The sequence below is a fragment of the Crassostrea angulata genome, chromosome 4, assembly GCF_025612915.1.
Source record: "Crassostrea angulata isolate pt1a10 chromosome 4, ASM2561291v2, whole genome shotgun sequence".
Lineage (NCBI taxonomy): Eukaryota > Metazoa > Mollusca > Bivalvia > Ostreida > Ostreidae > Magallana > Magallana angulata.
The window spans coordinates 47,796,439-47,818,566 of record NC_069114.1 but is presented as its reverse complement, the minus strand read 5'-3'; the positions used below and the strand labels follow the sequence as shown (position 1 = coordinate 47,818,566).

Sequence of the window (22,128 nt, the reverse complement as noted above, 5' to 3'; positions counted from 1 at the left end):
AACTACACAAGAAATGAACTATTTGGTTATAATTACATGTATGTCGCACATCGATGTTGTTTTATGAACTGGGTCCTTGATCTTCAGAAAGCAGACACCTGAATGCCACAATACCCGTATCAGCTATCTTGTCCATGATGCATAACATTTAAATGATTGCATTGGATATGTGACTATGTTAACTGGAAAATCGTTTTGTGTTAGTATTTTGTAAACTTCACGGTGGAATTTACTTCCTGATAGCACACCCAGTCTACTTTCTATTCAACCAACATTTAAGAATCTTGAATCTCCACTCTTCGTAGCGAAGAATGACACAGCTCAAATGTTTTACGTCGGTCGGTAAGAATTAGCTAAGAAAATTATTTGTTGCTTCATAATAAATTGCATTACTCAATACTGCGTTCCTAAATCTGGGCGTAGTTTTTTGCTATTGGAGAGAGGGTTCAAAATATAGACTCCATGAGAAAAAAAATTTTGCTGGTAGAGTGGGGATACAAAATATTGTAAGTATTGAAACCTCTCCCCGAAAAGTCCATTTTCATTAGGTTATCCAAGGTCCGGTGCTTTAACAACTATTCAGAAGGGAAACTTGAACAAGTCTAAGGTAAAAAGAATATTTTTACTGTATATTTTGCTTTTTTGGTACAACATACAGCACTAATACTACATTTGTGGTAAGGCTGCTTAATTAGGTCATACGAAAGCAATACTGTTGTATAAAATATAAAGAAAATATACTTTCAACCAAAAAATAAAAGTGTAAATATTTACTAGACATAATTCACTTTCTTGAAGTCAATACCCAAGTAATCACACGACCTGTATAGATTTAGACATAATGTGACACCAGGCTCACCAAACTGAACATTATACACTATCCCATTGAGCAACCCTGCAGGCTACTAATGTTTTGTAATTCACAGTAAATGCTATATGCGACTTATATCACAAATTTACGGACTTGTATTATTTTTCTAAAACGCTCAGTTGTTGGGATACATCATTTTTTTTGTTGTATATTGGGCCATCACTCCTAGTTTTTAATTGTTAATTAAAAACGCTTCCTTTTCAATCAGGCATAATTTATATTATGGCAAAAAAAAAAATAATATGGAGCACAAATCCACTTTATAAAGGAATACGCTTTGAAGTTCTAAAGGACACTTTCTGGGGGTATTTAAATAAGCAAACGCCAGTACACTCAACATACAGTACCGATCAGACCCCATCTAACACCAGAGCAGACCCCAACTATACCCAAGGTTACCTTAGGGGTTTACTTGGGATTTTATGGGTTTTGAAAATTTGCGTCCACTCAGGGTTTACTTTGGGTCTACTTGGGGTTTGTTTTGGGGTCCACTGTACGCTCTGAAGTTGAAGCAGACCCGTCCTTTATCTTACCATCTCGTTGCCTGTAATTTCCGTCCCTTGTATATTCCAAATACACATGTAGCGTCTGCTTTCAGGAGTCTACTTCTGATCGGAGTTTATTATCCGTGGCCACTGTAGGTTTACTTTAAGTTTTCTCATGGTCAACTTTGGGTTTGCTATAGTAAGCTCTGATTATACCTAGAGTAAACTCCAAAAGTAAACTCCGATTAATCCCAAATTACTACTACTGCAGTAATTTTTGTTAAGTTAGGTCTAATTGGTACTGTATTTAAAGTATTGAACATATCTAAGGTTACAAATCGATGTTATGGTAAATATATATATTGTTTTGAACGATTAAAACACCCCTGCGAACGTCATTGTCAATTAAATTTTAGTTCACGTGGTTTTATTTGACTCTTTCAGTTTCGCAATAAAAATCGTGCCTCGTATTTATAGTCTATTTCATAGAATCTAGGTACTTGTAATCAAATATAAAATCTAGAGGTTTATTGATTTTAAACTTTATCTTCATTAATTGGTGGATAAAATGTGTTCTAGAAATAAATGTGACAATACAAAAAATAGTTTTTGTCTGCTGTTGCAACACTTAACATGCTTAGTAGAGATCCCCTCTGAGGATTTATTTTCGATCCGCGCCTGACCTAGTAATATTATCAATAATGCAACAGACTATACTATTTTATGCAGAATATTTCTTGAAAATGGCTCGATATGCTAAGCTTTTATGCAAAACAGACACCCAATATTTTTTTTAAAAACACGGTATTGCAAACAACAAGCATCAAACATGGCTATGATTTTATTAAGCAACCCAACGTTTATATTTTCAACCACTCTACACGTGGTTGAACACAAACGATAACTCTTTTCTGAACATTATCGTTTAATATAAATAACCGCTGTATGGTGAAATAAGATATACATCTTAAAAGATAGTTTTAACATGAATCAAAGTAGGATATGATATGAAAAACGACCAGTACTTACGTATTTTTAGAATATTGTCCGAACACTTATACTTCCGCTCGAAATTTCACAGGAACTGAACAAATCTCGGTGAAGTCTCGTGAACTTTTATTCGAGCACCTCTGGATTTATTACATACTTAACAATGATAAAGAAAACATTCCGAACACATTCGCAGGGGTGAAAAAACCGATCAGAATTGTTGATATCTTTATTTATTCATTTAATTCTGAATGTAACGCCTCATTTGATTGGCTAAACAAATCCATATATATCGTAATCATTTAATATTTATTCGTTTGATGAGATATCGGCGCTTCTGATTGGTCGAAAAATTTCTTTGATACCTGTATCAATAAAATTTTAGCCGGATCTACTTTTCTCAACTGTTCTGATCTAACACTATTTATAGAACGGGAATTTCCAAAATAAACAGTCAACAAAATGTAAAGTTGTGTCTGTTTTATTGTCAGCAAACAAAATACAACTTTATAAACATAAAAACTTGAAAGTTTAACCTTCAAAAATATACAAAACACATTATTTGATTCACAAAATAGAAAATTAAGCGTCTTCTCACGATTTCGTCTGCTTGAGATCAATCAATACTTACAGCGAGGCTGGCTGTTCCTTTTCCAGGAATATTATAATGAACATACAGGCCTATACACTTTCACGGTAACACTGCTGTTCAAATTTGGTAACGATAATTTTTAATTTACACACGTAACGTTACATGATCGGTCATTAGAATAAGCATCGTAAAGAAAAGCTATGAGCAATGCATCAACTCCTTCGGCGCATTCCAAGCGGCAGATATACCATTTAAGTACATCACTGGCTATCTAGTTACCACAACGTTTACAAAAGTCGCTTATACATACTATTCTTTGTTGACATATCAACTATTTTCGTCCACGATCGCCTCTCCTTGGATGGTTATGTCCAGTTGCATATTCCAGCGATCTCACATGAAAACTACATGTAGTTTTATTACGAGTTTTTCTGCACAGTGAATAATATCACAAGCTATCGCATGTATTTTCCTATCGTTTTCAATTCGGCCAGTTCAGATTTTAACTCACTATTTGTGTTTAATCCATTAAATTCAGCTCAATAGCTCTGCATCAGCTGGAGGCGCATCCATTTTGAATCTATTGTTGCTGTTGTTGTTTTGTATTCATACGCGCCGCTTCATTTACATTATTTACATTTTTGATCAATGACACTTTACATTTTTTTATTTGAAAATGTTTTATTAAATGATAAGAAATGAAGATAATAATTTTTCTATTGATCGACGTATCAAAGAAAAAATTGACCGGAAAACTTTTTCATCAATGCGCTACGCGCATTGATGAAGTTTTCCGGTCAATTTTTTCTTTGATACGTCGATCAATAGAAAAATTATTATCTTCATTTCTTAATAACATAACTTGCCCACGTCACAATACGACGCGCTTGCGAAACGTAAAATCGGCTTGACGTTACGTTTAAATTTTGTACAAATTAACATATTTTAACTAATTAATTGACCTTATTCCTTATGCCAGCATTTGATTTTTCTCTTTGGGAGTAGATGAAAATTTGGCTTTTTTGCATAATTGGTCCCGCCTATGAGTCCCCGGATGTGGTAAAGTAATGGATTTTGCAATTTAGATTCCTCTTATCAGAAAGGTGCTTTATACAAACATTTTCAAGAAGTTATAAAAGTAAAATTGTTGATGCACGACGCACAGACGCACGTCTTACGACGATGGACAAAGACCGATAGCATTAGGTCATCTGAGTGACTGATGTGACCTAAAAATCAACCTTTTAACCTAGATTTACAAGAAATGTACGTTTAAAGTCCTATATCTATTGACATCACTGATCTGTATATTTTTTAACATTTCATAAACTCCCTGGTTAAATACCTCGACGAAGTGCGTTGGATATTAAATATTGAGAATTTTTTATTTCAAAGAAAGATTATGCAACTTTATAAAAAAATGCTTTTTAATTACCATCTTCAATCTGATCATATTGCATAATAGTTTTCTACTTGGTTAGAAAAATTGGCAAATGATGACCTTGCAGGAAGAAAATGCATATTTAGTGCAAAAAGGTCAAATTGAATTGAAGCAAAATACACAGGTATCATATATTCTAGAAACTTTTTGACCTAACATTTCTGTATCCTCACCCAGAGTTTGGTGATAGTGCTGCTACCCATGTGTTTGAGGACAAGAATGAGTTTGTGGGATACGAAACCCTGGGGGCAAGGCCAGCTTCCACTAACTACGACACATTAACACAAAAGGACCGGCATTCAGCGCGAGACTCTCAGAACGAGGTCTCTGCCGTCAGTGAGGAGGACGGGTCTCCATCCCAAAGTATTACTGAGTCAGAGACGCACGAGGCTGCGTACAGTCAAATCATACTCGTGGAGGACGTTGAGGGACAAATAGGCAGGTCTCACGACAACGAGAAGTTCGCCCTGGAGGACGTTGTTCCGGTCTACCCATCCTCCCCCAGTAAAAAATCGTCATTTAATGGTAAGTTCATTCATAAGATTATAATTTTTTTTTCATCTTTAATGCTTTATTTTCTCAATTTGTAACCTTTTATTAGTATGTCATATTGTAAGTTTTGTATTCTCGATTTAATACATTGAGAGTAACATAAAGTTGTTGTTCAGTATTAAGTAAAACTTCTCTTTAAGCTTTAGAGGAAAAATAAAATAAAAATCGATTTTTATAAATGTGTCTACAGTGATAAAACACTTCATTGTGTTATACATAATTCTGTCATTAGATTTTTAATAATAAAAAAGAACCCCTTAAAGTTATGGAAGTTATGAAAGATGGTTAGAATAAAAAAACTGAATGAATTTATAATCAAACATTTTTTAAAATATCTATATAAAAAGAAAAAGTTATTCATACAATAATAATCAGTTGTCAGTGAATCCCACTACTTGGTAGAATGACCTGCTCTGTCTTTGGTTTAAAAACATTTAAGCACATTCATATTTTTTTTCTTCATGTACCATTTATGTGCTTTATGTATATATATATATATATATATATATATATATATATATATATATATATATATATATATATATATATATATATATATATATATATATTGATTCACCATTTCCCAGGTTATTCCAACGTGACCAATGCCTCACCAAAGAGAGCATGTTTCCAACGCCGGACCTATATTCTTCTTATCCTGATCACCACGCTGGTCATAGTCATAGGCGTCACGCTCATCTGGTATTTCAATGGTAAATATAGGCGTCACATTCATCTGGTATTTCAATGGTAAATATAGGCGTCACATTCATCTGGTATTTCAATGGTAAATATAGGCGTCACATTCATCTGGTATTTGAGTGGTAAATGTAGGCGTCACGTTTATCTGGTATTCCAATGGTTGATATGGGCGTCACATTTATCTGGTATAATAATGGTTAAAATGGGCGTCACATTCATCTGGTATTTCAATGGTAAATATAGGCGTCACATTCATCTGGTATTTCAATGGTAAATATAGGCGTCACATTCATCTGGTATTTGAGTGGTAAACACAGGCGTCACGTTTATCTGGTATTCCAATGGTTGATATAGGCGTCACATTTATCTGGTATTTTAATGGTTAATAAAGGCGTCTCATGCTCATCTGGTATTTTAGTGGTAAACACAGGCGTAATACTAATACTGGTAGTGTATTTTATTGGTACATAATTTAATTCTATTTGTAACGCGCTTTCTGATTGGCTAAAAATTATTCTATATCATATAAAGAATGTTGCTTACGTCATAGTAAGGTTAACGTCAAAAACGTAAAAAAAATGTACTAAAGAACTATATATGATAGGAGTTGAATTTGGCTCCCATAATACGCCATTATTCATAGTGTTTCGGTAACATTAAAATGTTATGTTATATTTTAGAGGAGTTGATATAAAATAATATTTTTAACCTATTTATTTGATTTATTTGCACTCACTTGCAGTATATGGCGTCAGAAGTGACGCTACAGTACAGGCAACGCGGATCCCGTGTTTCCCGCGCCCCGTCACGGTATAAACACATCGAGGTGATCGGCCAGGTGAGACAGGTATACCGCGTTCCCATCACGGTAAACTCATCATCTACCTGTCCCCGCCACGGTAAAATTATCGATGGAAAAGTATCATATACAAGCGGGAGTTATCTCCCCGAATGACAAATAAATTGAATGTTTCTTTATATTAAATGACGATATTTAACCAGATTTTGACAGAGATTATAAACGAAATATTTGGAGTCTTTTTTACTATTTTTTTTATTTCAAAGCTATTAAATAAATTATAAAAGTATTTAATTTAATACTTGTGCAGCGATTACAAATAAAATATTTTCGAATCCATTATCATATTTTAAGAAGGTCGTTAAATTAAAAATTATCATGAAATGATTTTAATTGCCAATACAATAATAAATGTGTACGCAGTGTGATTGTGTTTTCTTAACAATTAATTGGTCTGCCTACATTTGTATTGTTTGTTTTGAAGTCCATGCGTGTCAACTAATGATGAGCAAATGATTAAAATTTAGGCCTTCCTATAAAATTACCAACCCGGTATTTTAAGCATGTTCCATTCATTTCTTACAAGGTCTTTTATATGAATGATAATTTTATTATTGAATGGAAAAATAGATTTCTTAGTTGTTCCCGACATTTGTTCATTTCTCAATTTAAAACATACACAAGTCATGTATTGACAGTTTACGGCGCTATCCGTGTCAACTTATAAAATGAGAAGATGAAATTGCTCTGCATTGATACGAGTTCATCTTATGAAAATATTTAATTTTAAGATTGTTATAAAAACAGGATTATCAACTAAAAGAAATAATAACTGAAATAAGCACGTCAAATACAAAGATATGTGTTCTTATTTACACATCACAAAATTTAACAGCATAATAATCATGTAATGTTGTAATTCGAATGTAGTTTCCGATTTCATGAAATTCTATTTCATAAATATAATTTATTAATTTTATAATAATATAGACCACAATTTATTTACAATGCAGCTGTTATGCTTAAATCTGAAGTCGCATATTTGACGTGGATTTACGCGTCCCGCATTGCCTGTAATGTACAGGTACAGTACAGGTAAAGTAACAACAACAAGCAGCAGCAGGAATAAAGGTAAATCACACCGTCGCGGTTTCATCACGGTCGCAATCCATACCGCGATCAAAAACCGCGATGGTGTATCGCGGGAACGATAAAAATACCGTGACGGTAACGCGGGCCAATACGGGATCCGCGTTGCCTGTACTGTATTTCTATAATTCAATCAAAATCAGTCAGAAATTGACATTTTTCCTACCTTTTAACAAATGGGAAATATAGAGCGCATGCTTGAACAAGGAAAATTTTTTTGTCAGTTATTAGTCTTGGCTAGTTACATCTCTGATTAAAATATTTTGTTTGTTCAAGCATGCGCTCTATGTTTTCTGAAAGAAAAACTTCTTGAAAACAAGCTGTTTTATGTTAAAAACGTAAAAATGGCGGGAAAAGTCTGTCTTCATGATACCATATTTCTAAATTGTGGGCACTTGAATCAAAATGAACATAATGTTAAAACATCACATATATATCTGTACAAAGAAAAAACAAAGAATTACAGTAAAATGATGATGTTCATTTTAGGGGGCCATTTTAGGCCCTTATCATATATAGTCCTTTGTACATTTTACGTCATTTCAAAGGTCAAATGACCGTTTTTATCTGCAATGAAGAGTAAAAAATTAAATTATAAGCAATGAATTCAGTATATTTATTAGTTTTATACGATAAAAAATGGTTTGAAACAGTTTACGGTTTTTTATAAACCGCTTCGCGTCAGAATAAGCATCGTAAAGAAAAGCTATGAGTAATGTATCAACTCCTTCGGCGCATTCCAAGAGGCAGATATACCATTTAAGTACATCACTGGCTATCTAGTTACCACAACGTTTACAAAAGCCGCTTATACATACTATACTTTGTCGACAAATCAACTATTTTCGTCCACGATCACTCCCCTGGGATGGTTATGTCCAGTTGCATATTCCAGCGATCTCACATGAACAGTGAATAATATCACAAGCTATCGCATGTATTTTCTTTCGTTTTCAATTCAGCCGGTTCAGATTTTAACTCACTATTTGTGTTTAATCCATTAAATTCAGCTCAATAGCTCTGCATCAGCTGAAGGCGCATCCATTTTGAATGTTGTTGTTTTGTATTCATACGCGCCGCTTCATTTACATTATTTACATTTTTGATCAATGAAACTTCACATTTTTCGATTTGAAAATATTTTATTTAATGATAAGAAATGAAGATAATATTTTTTCTATCCATCGACGTATAAAAAAAAAGTTGACTGGAAAACTTTTGATGAAGTTTTCCTATTTTATACTATTTTAGAAAAAAATGACCGGAAAGCTACGCGCATTGATGAAGTTTTCCGGTAAATTTTTTCTTTGATACTTCGATTAATAGAAAAATTATTATGTTCATTTCTTAAATCTATATTACTAATTTGAAAACGTGACGTCAACGGTTTGTTAAAAAATATGTTCTTTCTTTCGCGTATGTCTTCAAATAATGATATTTATTTCCACTTTAAGTGACACCTATCCCAGTATGTATATGTAAATTAAGAGTTACAAAAATGATAAATAACCTATGAATAATCAATTTTATGCGTGTTCTGGTGAAAGAGAACCATCTACAACAAAACAGCAACCAACAACCACAACATCACCATCAACGACGGCATCGCAATTATCAGCAAAATCTCCTACAACAACAAGTTCAACGACAAAAACAGATACAGCAGCCAGTCAGTATCTCTTGCACTGAAGATTCAGGTTTATGTTTCATTGATTGATCTTTCACAATACAAAAACTGTCCTTACACTCAGTCTTAGATATTCTATTGGTATTTTTCAGTAAATCCATGTATGAATTCTACATATCTATCCTCGATTTTATCGCAATCAAGCTGTATTGCCGACTCAAATAAATTAGCAGAGGTCAAAAATGCATTAGATGAGGTCAAATGCAAGTGAGTATTATGTTAAATTCAGTTTTCCGCAATATCACTAAAAAAGGACGAGGTAATTAAATATGTCGATATTAAAACCAAACCCTTATGATATGTTTTGTCCTTTTTTTCTAGATATATTTCTTCGATCGTTGCCTGTGTCTTGGAAGGAGTACGATCAGATATTGGTATCACATGTTCCGACAAACAGAAAATAGTTGCCCTATACGAGATCGAGGAATTAGCTCTATCCTATCTCAGTATTGATCCAAGAACATGTGATATGTCGGCCAACATCTCGACGACCCCAAAAACATCTGCAAGGACAACATTGTCAGGAGCAAACACATTAACAACAAAAACAACTTCACCGATGACAACAACAATGACAACAACAATGGTGACAACGATGATAAAATCAACAACACCGGTGACAACAACCAGTAAGTTTCTCTTGCACTGCCAAAATGTTATTCATACTTTAATATTCACACAAATTTATTTTCTTAATAAATATATCTTACAATATTCCACGTTGTGTTAAATCGTTGTGTTTTATCTCCAAGTAAACCCATGTACAAACTCTACCTATCTTTCCTCAACATTGCTCTCCCATTGCCTCGACTACACAATTAGCAGCAGTCATATCTGCTTCGGATGAGGTTAAATGCAGGTGAGTGTGGTGTATTTTAGTTGTATGGGGAAAAATCGCAAAATTTTCCCCGCAATTTAACATAATTTTTTGTTTTTTTCTTAAGCTTTCTTTGCATATGCTTGCTTGATCATATATTCTCTCTCTCTCTCTGCTTTATAGCTTCATTTTATCTGCTGTTGATTGTGTCTTGGAGACAATACGATTGGATTTTGGGATCACCTGTACTGCCGAACATAGAGTAGCCGCTCTGGATGAGTTCTCGGGAATAGTTCAAACCTATCTCGGAGTCGACCCTAAAACCTGTTAGCTGGTCCTACAGACTGTTGATATTATAGGGCGAGAGATGATATTATATGGCGAAAGTATGTGCATGCAGAATCAGTTTACTATTGACTATTCTTGTATAGTTAAGAAAGTTACCTACTTACCAACTTACCTACCTATGCACATGCGTATTAATGCCGGAATCTCCCAGCCCTCGACAGAAATTGCAAGATCTTGAATAAGCCTACGTGTTTCATTTTTCTGGAATGGTAACCAAAAAAAAAAAACCCTCAGTGAAAATTGATGTGTAATTTTAACATTTTCAGAAAAAAATGTTCTTATAATTATGTGCTATGTAACGAACTGAATGCAAACTGTTTATTGATGAATCAAAGGCTCGTTGTCAAAAGGATAAAGCGAGAGCCGAATTGTTGCAGAATGCTACAAGCATAATGTTTATTATTATGCTTATTTATGATAATAAAATAATTTCTGTTGACATCTTTGTTCGTTTTGGGAAGTTGATTTGTTAATCAACTCTCATATGCAAACCGGTGTTATATAGTAGCTTTTCCCTCATAGTAGGGTTTCTCCCTCACGTTTTTGGTTCAGATTTTATAAAAAAATATTGATGGAAATCCAGTAAGGATTAAAATTTATGTTTCTACACTCCCAGGTGGCATACATGTACAACTGCATTCATCTATAAAGGCTAAGTTTCGTTTTGCCGATTTATCATTTTTATAGACTATGCTGAAAATTGAACATGTGTGTAATGGAATTACACATAAAACTTAATTAAGGTAATTAATTGAAAAAAAAAATACTTGGTTTTACAAGTTACATGTATACACTTATATGCAAAATTCTGTGTTCTGAATTTGTACTAAGCGAGAATGTTTTAAATATTTTTTGATAAATCTATCAGACTGTCTGTCTGTTTTTGAAAATTTCATCCAGGCTAAACCTCTGTTTTAAAGAGATTTTGTTTCCAATGTTTCAGAGCCCGATTTTTAAAATCATATTATAATGATTATAGTTCATATTCTTTAGGGTCCAATGTTTCATAAACTAGAGATGACCATATCACCATATTTTCATAGTGGCAGTGGTTTACCACTTTTAGATGACTCTGAAAATTTCAGCACTCAGGGTTGGGGCCATTGATGTTTCAGGGCCCGATGTTTAAAACACCATTATAATGATTGAATAGTGTTCTATAAGTGGGGATCCGAATCTCATATTCTAGAAATGACCACTTAATCATATTTTCACAGTGATAGTGTTATACCACTAGTAGATGACACTGAAAATTTTAGCCCCCATGCAGGGTAGGGGCCTTTGTTGTTTTCGAGCCCGATGTTTGAAATCCAATTATAAAGAAAATGTATTTTTAGGGCCCCATATCTCAAAAACTAAAGATGACCACATGAACATATTTTTACGGTCATTTAAAAGTAAAAAAATCATTTAAAAATACACAATCGCTCATATATTTCCTTATCAAAATGATTGAAAACTACGATTCTGCTTTTCTTTTTTAAGAACTATATATAATATGATTTAAATTTGGCCCCCATAATTCGCAATTTTTTAAAGTGGTTCAGGTACAGTAAAATGTTATGTTATTTTTTAGAAGAATTGATTTAAAATATATTTTTTACCTATTCATTTGATTTATTTGAACTCACTTGCAGTATATGACGTCAGAAGTAACGCTATTACTACAATTCAATCAAAATCGTCAAAAATTGACATTTTCTTATCCGTTCGAATGGGAAATATAGAGCGCATGCATGAACAAAGATATTTTTTGTTACTTATTAGTCTTGGCTATATATATCTCTGATTAAACTATTTTGTTTGTTCAAGCATGCGCTCTATGTTTTCTGAAAGAAAAACTGCTTGAAAACAATCTGTTTTATGCTAAAATTGCAAAAATGGCGGGGAAAGGTTGTCTTTACGATGTCATATTTCTTAAATGTGAGCACTTGAATCAAAATTAACATTATGTATAAACATCACATATATATCTGTACAAAGAAAAAAAAAGAAGTAAAACGATGTTCATTTTAGGGGGCCATCTAAGGCGCCCATATCATATATAGTCCAAAGTTTACGAACAAATTTTTTTAAAAAGGTACGCATGCAGGTAAATTCATTATTTTTCAAAACATTTAATCAATTCATAAGATGACTAATGATATAATAAATAACTAGATAAATAAATCAATAAACTTTTATTCATAAAAGGAGCAACCGAAAATCAAAAATAAATAACCAGCCTAAGCGCATACATGTATACGACTTTTTTAACTTGTTAGTTGATTAGAAGACCAAGCTTATATTTAAAAAAAAATAAGTCAGTTCATCACAATAGATGTGTTGGTTTTTTGGGGGTTTGGGTTTTTTTTTTAATTACCCTTGTTTCATTATTCGAAGAAATAATATGGTACACAAGTAAATCTTTATTGCAAAAATATGAAACAAATAGTAATATACGATTTTTAGGTAAGTGAATCGTATATCTTGATTTATATGGCATCGTTTTCAAAATTGTATATTTATAAATCACGTTGCAAACTTAAAAGTGGAAAATTAGCAAATAGTGAGTGTAAATATATACATAAGGTAAGTTCAAGCTCCATTTCACATTTTCCAAAGTAACCAGCAAAGATACCGACATTGTTCTGGTTGTGAAGACATTTAAACAAAATTTTTACATCATAAAATCTCGCGTTTCGTAAAAAATGTGCTAAAAATATGAATATGCGTAACTTTAAAACAAAATTGTAAACACTAACTTTTCACATGCTTTTAATATATAATCAATTAAAATACCCCTTACACATGATTTAGAACCCCATCAATCAAAATAAAACTAAAACATTTTAGTTGTCATCATATCATTGCACCCTGTCTCCCGTTTGATATTTAGAAGAAGAAATATATAATTGTTTTTAAGATCGTCAATTCGAACGGTATTAATTCAAAATTGATAGCCTTTCGGACGAAGGGAGTAATACATTTCCACTTTTTATTCCCTTCCTCTACAAAATTAAGTCAAGATTGTACAGTTAGTTCCCTCGGAGAAGCTTATACAGAGATGGTAATACATTGGAAAATTAAAGTTCCAAACCAGCGTATTTTTACTCAAATGTGTTCTCACGTGTTCTTAACGTCGAAGTCGAAACTGAAGATAAGCATCGATTAGATGAAAAAGATTCGAGGTATTCCGAAATCCGTGTAAAAGGTGTTCCAAAAAGGTGTAAAAACAGGTGAAATAAACGATGATGACACAAGAATGTTATGGAGGCGCGTGCCTTAGTTCATATTTGGGGTTAAAATACCATGAAATACTATTTTATTCTATTTATTAATAAATGCCATAATTATCCTTTTTTATGAGAAATTAATATCATATCAATTATTGCAAATTATTGCCACGAATGGTCCACCATATACATGGCCGGAATGTAAAAAAAGGGGGAAAAATCCACTATATAATAGGTTTTCCGTGGGGGTAATCTGGCTATAAAAAGGGGGAAAGCCCACTATATAGTCAGCTTTCCCTTGGGGAAAAACTGCTATATAGCCATTTTTCTGGGGGAAGAACTGCTATATAGCCATTTTTCCGGGGGGAAAGATGGCTAGGGGGAAAAGGCACTATATAACACCGGAAGTGAAACAGTGTTTGGATCTAAGCACAAATCATTAAAGGAAAACCATCACCGCTGACAAGACTAAGAACTTAAATAATCGATAAATTTGATGTAATGTATTCAGAGGCCTTGTTTAAATACTTTGAATTAGTCAAATTTTTAATGTTACGGATAACTTGATATTTTTGTAGTAGTTTTCATTCATATGACAGAGTTCAATAAGACTGGTTCTCTGTCATTGATTACCAAAGCACAATTTCTACAGCGATAGCACATGAGCGATTGGAATCGAGGACAAACTACCCAATATAAAGATATTACATGTACCAGTGCGGGCGTAGACTAGACTTTATTATCATTTGTTTGTTATTTCCAGAAATATTTTGATTACTGAGATATGATGCATCATAGAGTTTAATGGTGTAAATTTTATCTTTAAATATTTCCCAACGTGATTCATATGGTGTTTTCCGCCTTTAGCTCGGAAAAGCCCGATAATTCATATTAAGAAAGAACATGTGGTACTTGCTCAAATACAGCTGAAATACAACTTGCCTAGCGAAATTACGCATCGTTGATTCTAAAATACAATTTAAATGATAATCCATAAAATGATCTCCCATCAGAACTTCAGTACTTATTTCTAAAATTATGTAAACATGTACATACTTTGAACTTTTTGAACATATCATGTTTGCGGCAGTCCAAATGAGACACGATATCATGGTGTAACAATTTTTTAACGTATCTAAAGAAAATTGAATAGCGTAAACAGTTTCCAACCATGATATTTGCGTTTTAAAAATTGGTCACAAGAAGATATACATTTTTTGGAATTATATTGCAGATGCGTTGTTTTTTACTTAAATATCCGTTAAGAAGATCTAAGTCCTTGATACACTTTTTATCATCTTTTGAAATTCGACACCCGAATGCAACAATACCCCATCACACACCTTCTCTATATCGTCCACGATGCGTAAAGTTTAAACCACTGCTTTGGATCAGTGGCTGTGTTAACTGTTTGAAATCTGTGTTAGTATTTTTGTAACTTGCATGGAATTTACTTCCTGATTACACACCTAGTCTACTTTTTATTAAAAAAAACATGGAACATTCTTGAAATTCCCCCACATAGGAGAATGGCGCAACTCAAACGTTTTACTACGGTAAGAATTTGTTAATTCATTTGTTGCTTCGTAACAAATTGCATTTCTCACGGCGTATTTTGATCTAAGCGTAGTCCTTGGCATAGATCATAAATGCTCAAAAATTAAAACCCAACTTCATGAAATACTCTAAATAGCATGACTTGTTATATATGATTTTATATACAGTTGTAACATATTTGAGTCATTTTTTGAGCTAAAACTTCTCTACCCTCAACCACAGTTTGGTGACCGTGCTGCTACCTCTGTGTTTGAGGACAAGAATGAGTTCGTGAGGTACGGAGCCCTGGGGGCAAGGCCAGCCTCCACTGACTACGACGTGTCACCGCAAAAAGACCGGCAATCAGCGCGAGATTCCCAGAACGAGGTTACCGCCGTCAGTGTGGAGGACGAGTCTCCTTCCCAAGGTCACACTCAAGGTCACACCGAGACTCCGGAGCCCGTGTACAGTAAAGTTGTTCCCCGGAGAGACAGGGAGAGACAGGCAGACATGTCGCACAGTAACGAGGCGTTCGTCTTGGAAGAAGTAGTTCTGGTCTCCAACGAGTCTCTTCCGTCCTCCCCGAGTAATGGATCGTCATACAGCGGTTAGTTCATCAATTCACGCGTTTTCTCTATTTATGAGATATTCAGATTGTATCACTATTTAGTTTTCCCTGTATAGTATTGTATTATTAATATGTCATGTTTGTAAAAAAATTAATTTAGTGAGTGGATGTAAATACAAAGTAAAACAAAATTTACAATATGACAACTATTAAGTATTCTTATTTAAGACAATGAGTTTAATCCAGAAATGTCCAGTGTCAAGCAAGACTGAACTGTAACAGAACGCTATAAGAGACCCAAATCTGGCCTAGCTATGTCCCCTGTTGAATCTTTTGATCTCTATCATAAGAGAGATTTACGTCAGGGTGTCGTGTAAATCCATACAAAGCCAGTCTGTATTAATCTTAATCAGACTAGTATCAACAATTGTGAAAAATTTAAGGTATGACCAAAAAAACCCCATTTTTATAGGCATGCGTGTGTGACGTTTATCAAATATTTGAATTTTATAAAATTCGTCGGTTTAAGATTGCAAACAACCTTCAGCTTTTTATTCATCTCATTTTGTATGAAGTAAGGACAATGGTAGGGGTCAAATCACTGTAGAGGTTAAATGACCACCTAGATACTTATCAATGCGGTCATCAGGTAGATCGTTACTATTCCTATGGAGAAGAAATGTATGGATAAAAAAATCATGATGTTTAGTTTTACAAAATGTAGATGACATGCTATAGAAGTGAAATATTCGGCTAGAACTGATTTCAATAACAAAAAGGAATATGATATCTTCTGTAGTGACACCATTATGTACGTGTAATATTATGTTTCATCGTTTAATATTATTCGCCATTTAGCGAAAAGGCATAAACCTTATATCTCAAATGTTTATAACCGTTTACACAATGACTAGGAAACCTTCCTTTTGATACGTGTTTCTTTTATAAGATTCTCAGTAATTTAAAAGGAACCCATTAAAGTAATGAAAGAGGTTTGAATTATGTAAGCCTAAAATACATTAAGAAGACTGGATGGTTGTCGTAATTTTAAGAGTTTATTTATCTCCTTAAAAGAAGAGCCTTAATTTGTATCTAGAAATTAGCTAGCCAACCTGTAATATAAGCAGTTCATGGGAGGGGTTGTGTTAGAGTTTTCCAAGAGACTGACCCTGAATCATCAATGTCCAGACATTGGTCAAACATAATTCTACCAAAATCAACTTCATGAAGTAGTTTCGATACCACCTTTACTAAAAGAATAAATTACATCAAAATGAAAACAAGTTTGCCATTTGTGTAATAAGAAACCAACTGTGGATGAGTTAAACTGCTTGTCATTGTCCGTTAGAATGCTATGATCTGTCTTGGAATCGACTTTTTGGAAAAGAAAAATTGAAATTTTATAATTTTATTATAAGAAATATGGGAATTTTGTAATTTGATTTAACATGCCAACTTTGTCTTCTTTACAACTTTCACATAAAGTGAGCTCTTACTGCCTTTCAAATTTGGTTGTAAATATGAAATGAATGGTTTTGAGAGACTCAGTGAGTTAACTGAACATTCCATAGGTTATTCCAGGGTGCACGAAACCTCGCAAAAGCCAACTAGTCCCCGACTGTCCCTCCGGAGCTCTGTTCTTATCCTGCTCTCTATGGTGGCCATAGTCATCAGCGTCACATTCATCTGGTATTTCAATGGTAAATATAGGCGTCACATTCATCTGGTATTTCAATGGTAAATATAGGCGTCACATTCATCTGGTATTTCAATGGTAAATATAGGCGTCACATTCATCTAGTATCTAAATGGTAAATATAGGCGTCACATTCATCTGGTATTTCAATGGTAAATATAGGCGTCATATTCATCTGGTATTTCAATGTTAATATAGGCGTCACATTCATCTAGTATCTCAATGGTAAATATAGGCGTCACATTCATCTGGTATTTCAAAGGTAAATACTAGTGTTCTAAAATGTCACATTCATCTAGCATTTTCATAGTAGTCATATTTATCACATGCATCTGGTTATTAATAGTAAAGATAGGCATCACATTCATCTGGTATTTCAAAGATAAATACTAGTATTCTAAAATGTCACATTCATCTAGCATTTTAAAAGTAGTCATATTTATCACATGCATCTGGTATTTAATAGTAAATATAGACGTCACATTTATCTGGTATTTCAAATGTAAATACATGTATTCTAAGATGTCACATTTATCCAATATTTCAATGTTAAATAGTCATATTCGTCACATCTATCTAATATATCTATGCGTCATAAACATAGGCATATCATTCAATTGATATTTCATTGATAATTAGTCACTGGCGTTACATTCAGTTTGTATTCAAATAGTAAATACTAGTATAGGCGTCAAATTCATCTTGTATTCCAAATGTAAATAGTCGTCAAAAACGTTGGCGTCACATTTATTTGGTATTTCAATGGTTATTATATGCGGAACGTTCATTAATCATTTCAGTGGTAAATACTTGTTTTCATTCATACAAAATTTTAATTGTAAAAAGTCATAGGCGCCACGTTCATTAGGCATTTTGATGTTAAATACCTGTAAAGAGGCCACGTTCATCTCGTATTTTAATTGTTAATAGTCATGGGCGTCACATTCATTAGACATTTCAATAGTAGAGATAGGCGTCACATACATCTGATGTTTCAATCATTATGGTAAATAGAATATAACCCCATGCATCTGATATTTAATAGTAAATAGTCATTTAACATCACATTCATCTTGTTTATAAATGGTATATAAGGATATGTGTCAAATTCATCTGATATTTCTATGTAAATATTGGCATCACATTCAACATGGGCGTTACGTCATCTGGTATTTCAATTGTAAAAAATGCTTGTTTAGAAAAGCGAATTATTTTAATAAAATTAAATATCAATAAATGTAAAAAAAAATTCACTTATTGATACAATGTAAAGACACATACATCATTATTTTGAAAATATTTCTGACATTTTCCTGCAAATAATGATAAATAAGACCACTTTCGATTGCACAACTTCCATTATTGGTTAATTGGAATTAGATTAATCTTAAAGTACTAGTTATGCATGGAATTGATTCTTTTGTCAATACGAAACATATGTTGGAATTTTATTAATCGGTACAAGTAAATCTTCATAAAGGTTGTAATTTTTTTTATAACTATTAATTTTTTTTCTCTTTTTCATCTTTTGAAGAGGACCAGAAAGACATTCCAGAACTATGTAAGACTCTACTGTCGATCTTTGTAATATTATGATTATTAGCATGCAATAGTTGTAGAAAATAACATCGAAAATCTTTCATGTCAACTAACCCTAACCCTAACCCATCAAAATTGCTTTCAATGACTTCTTCATAATCTTGTGGAATACGTTTTTTTCAGCAACTGTGACGTTTGTATTTCCAAGAACATCATCCCAGCCATATATATCTACGCAATCCCCGGGTAATGATTTGGTTTATCTTGATACATGTATATTATTTTAAAAAACTCGTATAGTTCAAAGTTATTTGATAATTATGAATTAATTATACAGGTAATCATATGAATATACTGTTGTTGGTATCAACATATGAACACAATGTTACTTGATTCAATTAAGATATTGGACTAAGAATTCTCAGTTTTACTTCTTTACAATTTTCGATTTTGGCAAGCAGAAAAATCTAGTTTTACCTAACGGATTTCATTTACTATAGCTACATCATTAAAGTAGTTAGTAATTTTGTTTGTGAGTGTTGTTGAGTAATCTTTCTGTTTTTTAACCAGTGAATACAATAACATCATCAGCAACAACTTCCCTTACCGACCAATCATCTGTCACAACGCAGTCAAGTAACTCCACTGCTTCGTCTACGATACAACACACAAACACGACAAGTACATTCATTCCTATGAATACCACAGAAGATACTAATAACACTATCGAATCAACCACAGAATCGTTGACAACATCTTCGACTGCCAAATCTACAAACCAATCAGAACCAACAGCTTCTACAACAAATGATCAAAACACAACACAGCCAATAACTCCAATCAATGTCACGGCTTCAGTAACAACATCACCAGCAGAGCAGTCGACAACACAACCACATGAAGAAACAACAGAAACGTTGAATTCAACAGGAACCCCGACAATCCAAGCAACCACGAACACCACTCCTACAGTGGACATGTCAGCTACTAATAGAACAACAGATACTGAATTAACAACCATGACAAGAGGTTCACCCACAATAGCGACAGATTCGACCAATGCAACAACATATTCACCAACAACAACGACAACTACAACAACAATTCTAAATACAGCAATAACAACGACAGATTCAAATGCAACAACAACAACAAAGAAAACTATTGAATCATCTACAAAAACTACAATAACACCAACAACTACCACTACACTTATAACAACTGAACCAACTACAACAACATCTACAACAAAACCAACAACTACCACAACACTTAAACCTTCAGAACCAGTTACAACAACAGAGCAGGCAACAACAACTACAGCAACACCTACAACCACTACAACAGAACCAACTACAACAGTGACAGAACCACCTACATCAGAACCACTTACAACAATACTGACAACATTAGAACTAACAACAACCGAACAAAGAATAGAACAAACTACAACAACACCAACAACAACGAGAGAACCAACTACAACAACGACAACAACAACGACGACAGAACCAACTACAACAACGAAAATAGCAACGACAGAACCAACTACATCTACGACAGAACCAACTACATCTACGACAGAACCAACTACAACAATGAAAATAACAACGACAGAACGAACAACAACAACGACACAACCAAAGACAACAACGAAAATAACAACCACAGAACGAACAACAACGACACAACCAACTACCACAACAACACAACCAACGACAACAACGACACAACCAACGACAACAACGACACAACCAACGACAACAACGACACAACCAACGACAACAACAACACAACCAACGACAACAACGACACAACCAACGACAACAACGACACAGCCAACGACAACAACGACACTCCAACTTGTGCTTAACCTCTGAATCTATGCCTTTCCATCTACTTTTTTCTTCGTTTATAGTAATCTTTTTTATGAATTTTTTTTCTCTTTTTTTCCTACTGAATCAAGCAATATGGTTTATTTTGGAATCTACGTAAACTAAAACTACATAAAAGCTGATTCACAAAAAGTCTTATATATCATCGGTTATAAATAATAACAAAGGTTACAGTAAAACACGCTTGTAGTGAACACGTTATGAAGAATTGACGCTTACATTGAACTGATTTTCATTGCCTGTAGGTTATTGACGTATTGTGACGCGAATAAATATAACGAATAACGTTTTTAACGAAGCAAAATCCCCCGTCCCTGGCACTTCGTTATAAGCGTGTTTTACTGTACAGAGTGTGCGTTAATTACACAACATTGTTACGTCCGTCCGTCCTGATCCAATGTTGCCGATGTAAGGTTTTGTGGCAGCAAATCGATTACGTGAAATCCATTTGAGTCGAATTACACATTTCTAGATTACTGTAACACGATTTTTTGTTAGGTTTTCTTTTTTCTTATTGTTCGTGTTCAGTTAATATTTAAAATTATGCCCTGATCCAATACATATTTTACCATTTGCCTCGCATTTGCTTTGCTTGCTGTTTATACATGTACGTTATGCCTTTTTCACTTAACAACTTAAATAATTCATATTCAGTTTCCGAACAAAGATGGATTAATGTGTTCAAATGTATAATTAAAAACGGTTAGGTTAGGTTCATGTTTTACGTGACTTTGTGAGCCATTTGTATTGTTAATCTCATCTTAGTAATGTCACAGTTGCGTTTGAGAAAACAAGATTTTCTCGAATGATAGATCAAATTATATTTATACGATTATATACCGATATATACCAATAAAACAATTCAAGCAAAAGCATACTGTAACGATTATCATTGTTTGTCACCAACCAGAGAGCGACGTATCCACAGAACCTGGTGTTGAGTAAAAAAACTAAGAAGTATGGGCAAAAATGCAGCAAAAAACTTTAGTAAGAATTGGTAAAGGCAATAAATGTTTTCACATTCATAGATTTGAATTTTATGCAATGATTTGTCAAACACTATGTCTGAAGTGGCGAGGATGAAAAAAAGTAACAAGCTGGTATACCGCCTTTCCGGTGCTTTTCTGAACTGTGTACATACGCTGTACACAGTACCAGTAGCTGTGTACATTCACCGAGTACCAGAAAACTGTGTACATACACCAAGTACCAGATAGCTTTGTAACATACACAAGGTACCAGATAG

At 33.5% G+C, this 22,128-nt stretch overlaps 2 protein-coding genes and 1 long non-coding RNA gene across 3 annotated transcripts; all 3 read left to right on the top strand.

Annotated features, from left to right (window-relative positions):
* The first annotated feature begins 222 nt into the window (after positions 1-222).
* On the top strand, positions 223-6,393 carry LOC128181658 (uncharacterized). Its single transcript, XM_052850134.1, has 3 exons — positions 223-342; positions 4,557-4,904; positions 5,519-6,393. The coding sequence occupies exons 1-3, from the start codon at positions 312-314 to the stop codon at positions 5,683-5,685; spliced, it is 546 nt and encodes a 181-aa protein (XP_052706094.1). The 5' UTR covers positions 223-311; the 3' UTR covers positions 5,686-6,393.
* A 1,328-nt stretch (positions 6,394-7,721) lies between these two features.
* Positions 7,722-10,872, top strand: LOC128181657 (uncharacterized). The gene is made up of 5 exons (XR_008243343.1): positions 7,722-9,250; positions 9,361-9,475; positions 9,590-9,897; positions 10,021-10,127; positions 10,269-10,872. It is a non-coding gene; the product is annotated as an uncharacterized LOC128181657 (long non-coding RNA).
* Positions 10,873-15,028: 4,156 nt separating this feature from the next.
* Positions 15,029-21,782, top strand: LOC128181799 (mucin-5AC-like). The gene is made up of 6 exons (XM_052850333.1): positions 15,029-15,204; positions 15,428-15,791; positions 17,324-17,452; positions 18,983-19,009; positions 19,171-19,233; positions 19,558-21,782. The coding sequence occupies exons 1-6, from the start codon at positions 15,178-15,180 to the stop codon at positions 20,865-20,867; spliced, it is 1,920 nt and encodes a 639-aa protein (XP_052706293.1). The 5' UTR covers positions 15,029-15,177; the 3' UTR covers positions 20,868-21,782.
* Positions 21,783-22,128: the final 346 nt, after the last annotated feature.